General features: G+C 58.3%; 1 protein-coding gene across 1 annotated transcript in view; it reads left to right on the top strand.

Annotated features, from left to right (window-relative positions):
- Window positions 1–92: 92 nt before the first annotated feature.
- Window positions 93–357, top strand: part of LOC103807211 (chymotrypsin-C-like) — a gene marked incomplete at its 5' end in the record, with an annotated part of 1,192 nt that continues 927 nt past the window's right edge. The window contains 2 exons of the mRNA XM_009079931.1: window positions 93–218; window positions 321–354. Of these exons, the coding sequence (XP_009078179.1) occupies window positions 93–218; window positions 321–354 (160 nt within the window). The remainder of the gene's footprint in view (window positions 219–320; window positions 355–357) is intronic.

The raw sequence follows: 357 nt of genomic DNA, 5'->3' as shown, positions 1-357 counted from the left end.
GCATCAGGTGGGTCTTGGGGTGCTTTGGGGGGTCTGTGCCATGGCACTAAGATGTTTGTGGGGACTGACAGTCTCCTCTCTCTGCCTGACAGCTCTTCCATGACCTACCGCGTGGTGCTGGGCAAGCAGGACCTGTCTGTTGATGATGAACCAGGCTCAGTGGCCGTGGATGTGGACAAGATGATCGTGCACGAGAAGTGGAACTCCTACCTCATCATGTAGGGGATGGGGTGTGTCAGGGGTGGGTGGAGGATGGCACTGCCAGGGACTCCTGTCCCCATGGCCAGACACCCTGTCCTTATGCCTTTCTCTCCCTGCAGCAATGACATTGCCCTGCTCACGCTGGCAGAGCCAGTG

This window comes from Acanthisitta chloris, unplaced genomic scaffold (assembly GCF_000695815.1).
Source record: "Acanthisitta chloris isolate BGI_N310 unplaced genomic scaffold, ASM69581v1 scaffold32368, whole genome shotgun sequence".
Lineage (NCBI taxonomy): Eukaryota > Metazoa > Chordata > Aves > Passeriformes > Acanthisittidae > Acanthisitta > Acanthisitta chloris.
This window is presented reverse-complemented; position numbering and strand designations above follow the sequence as displayed.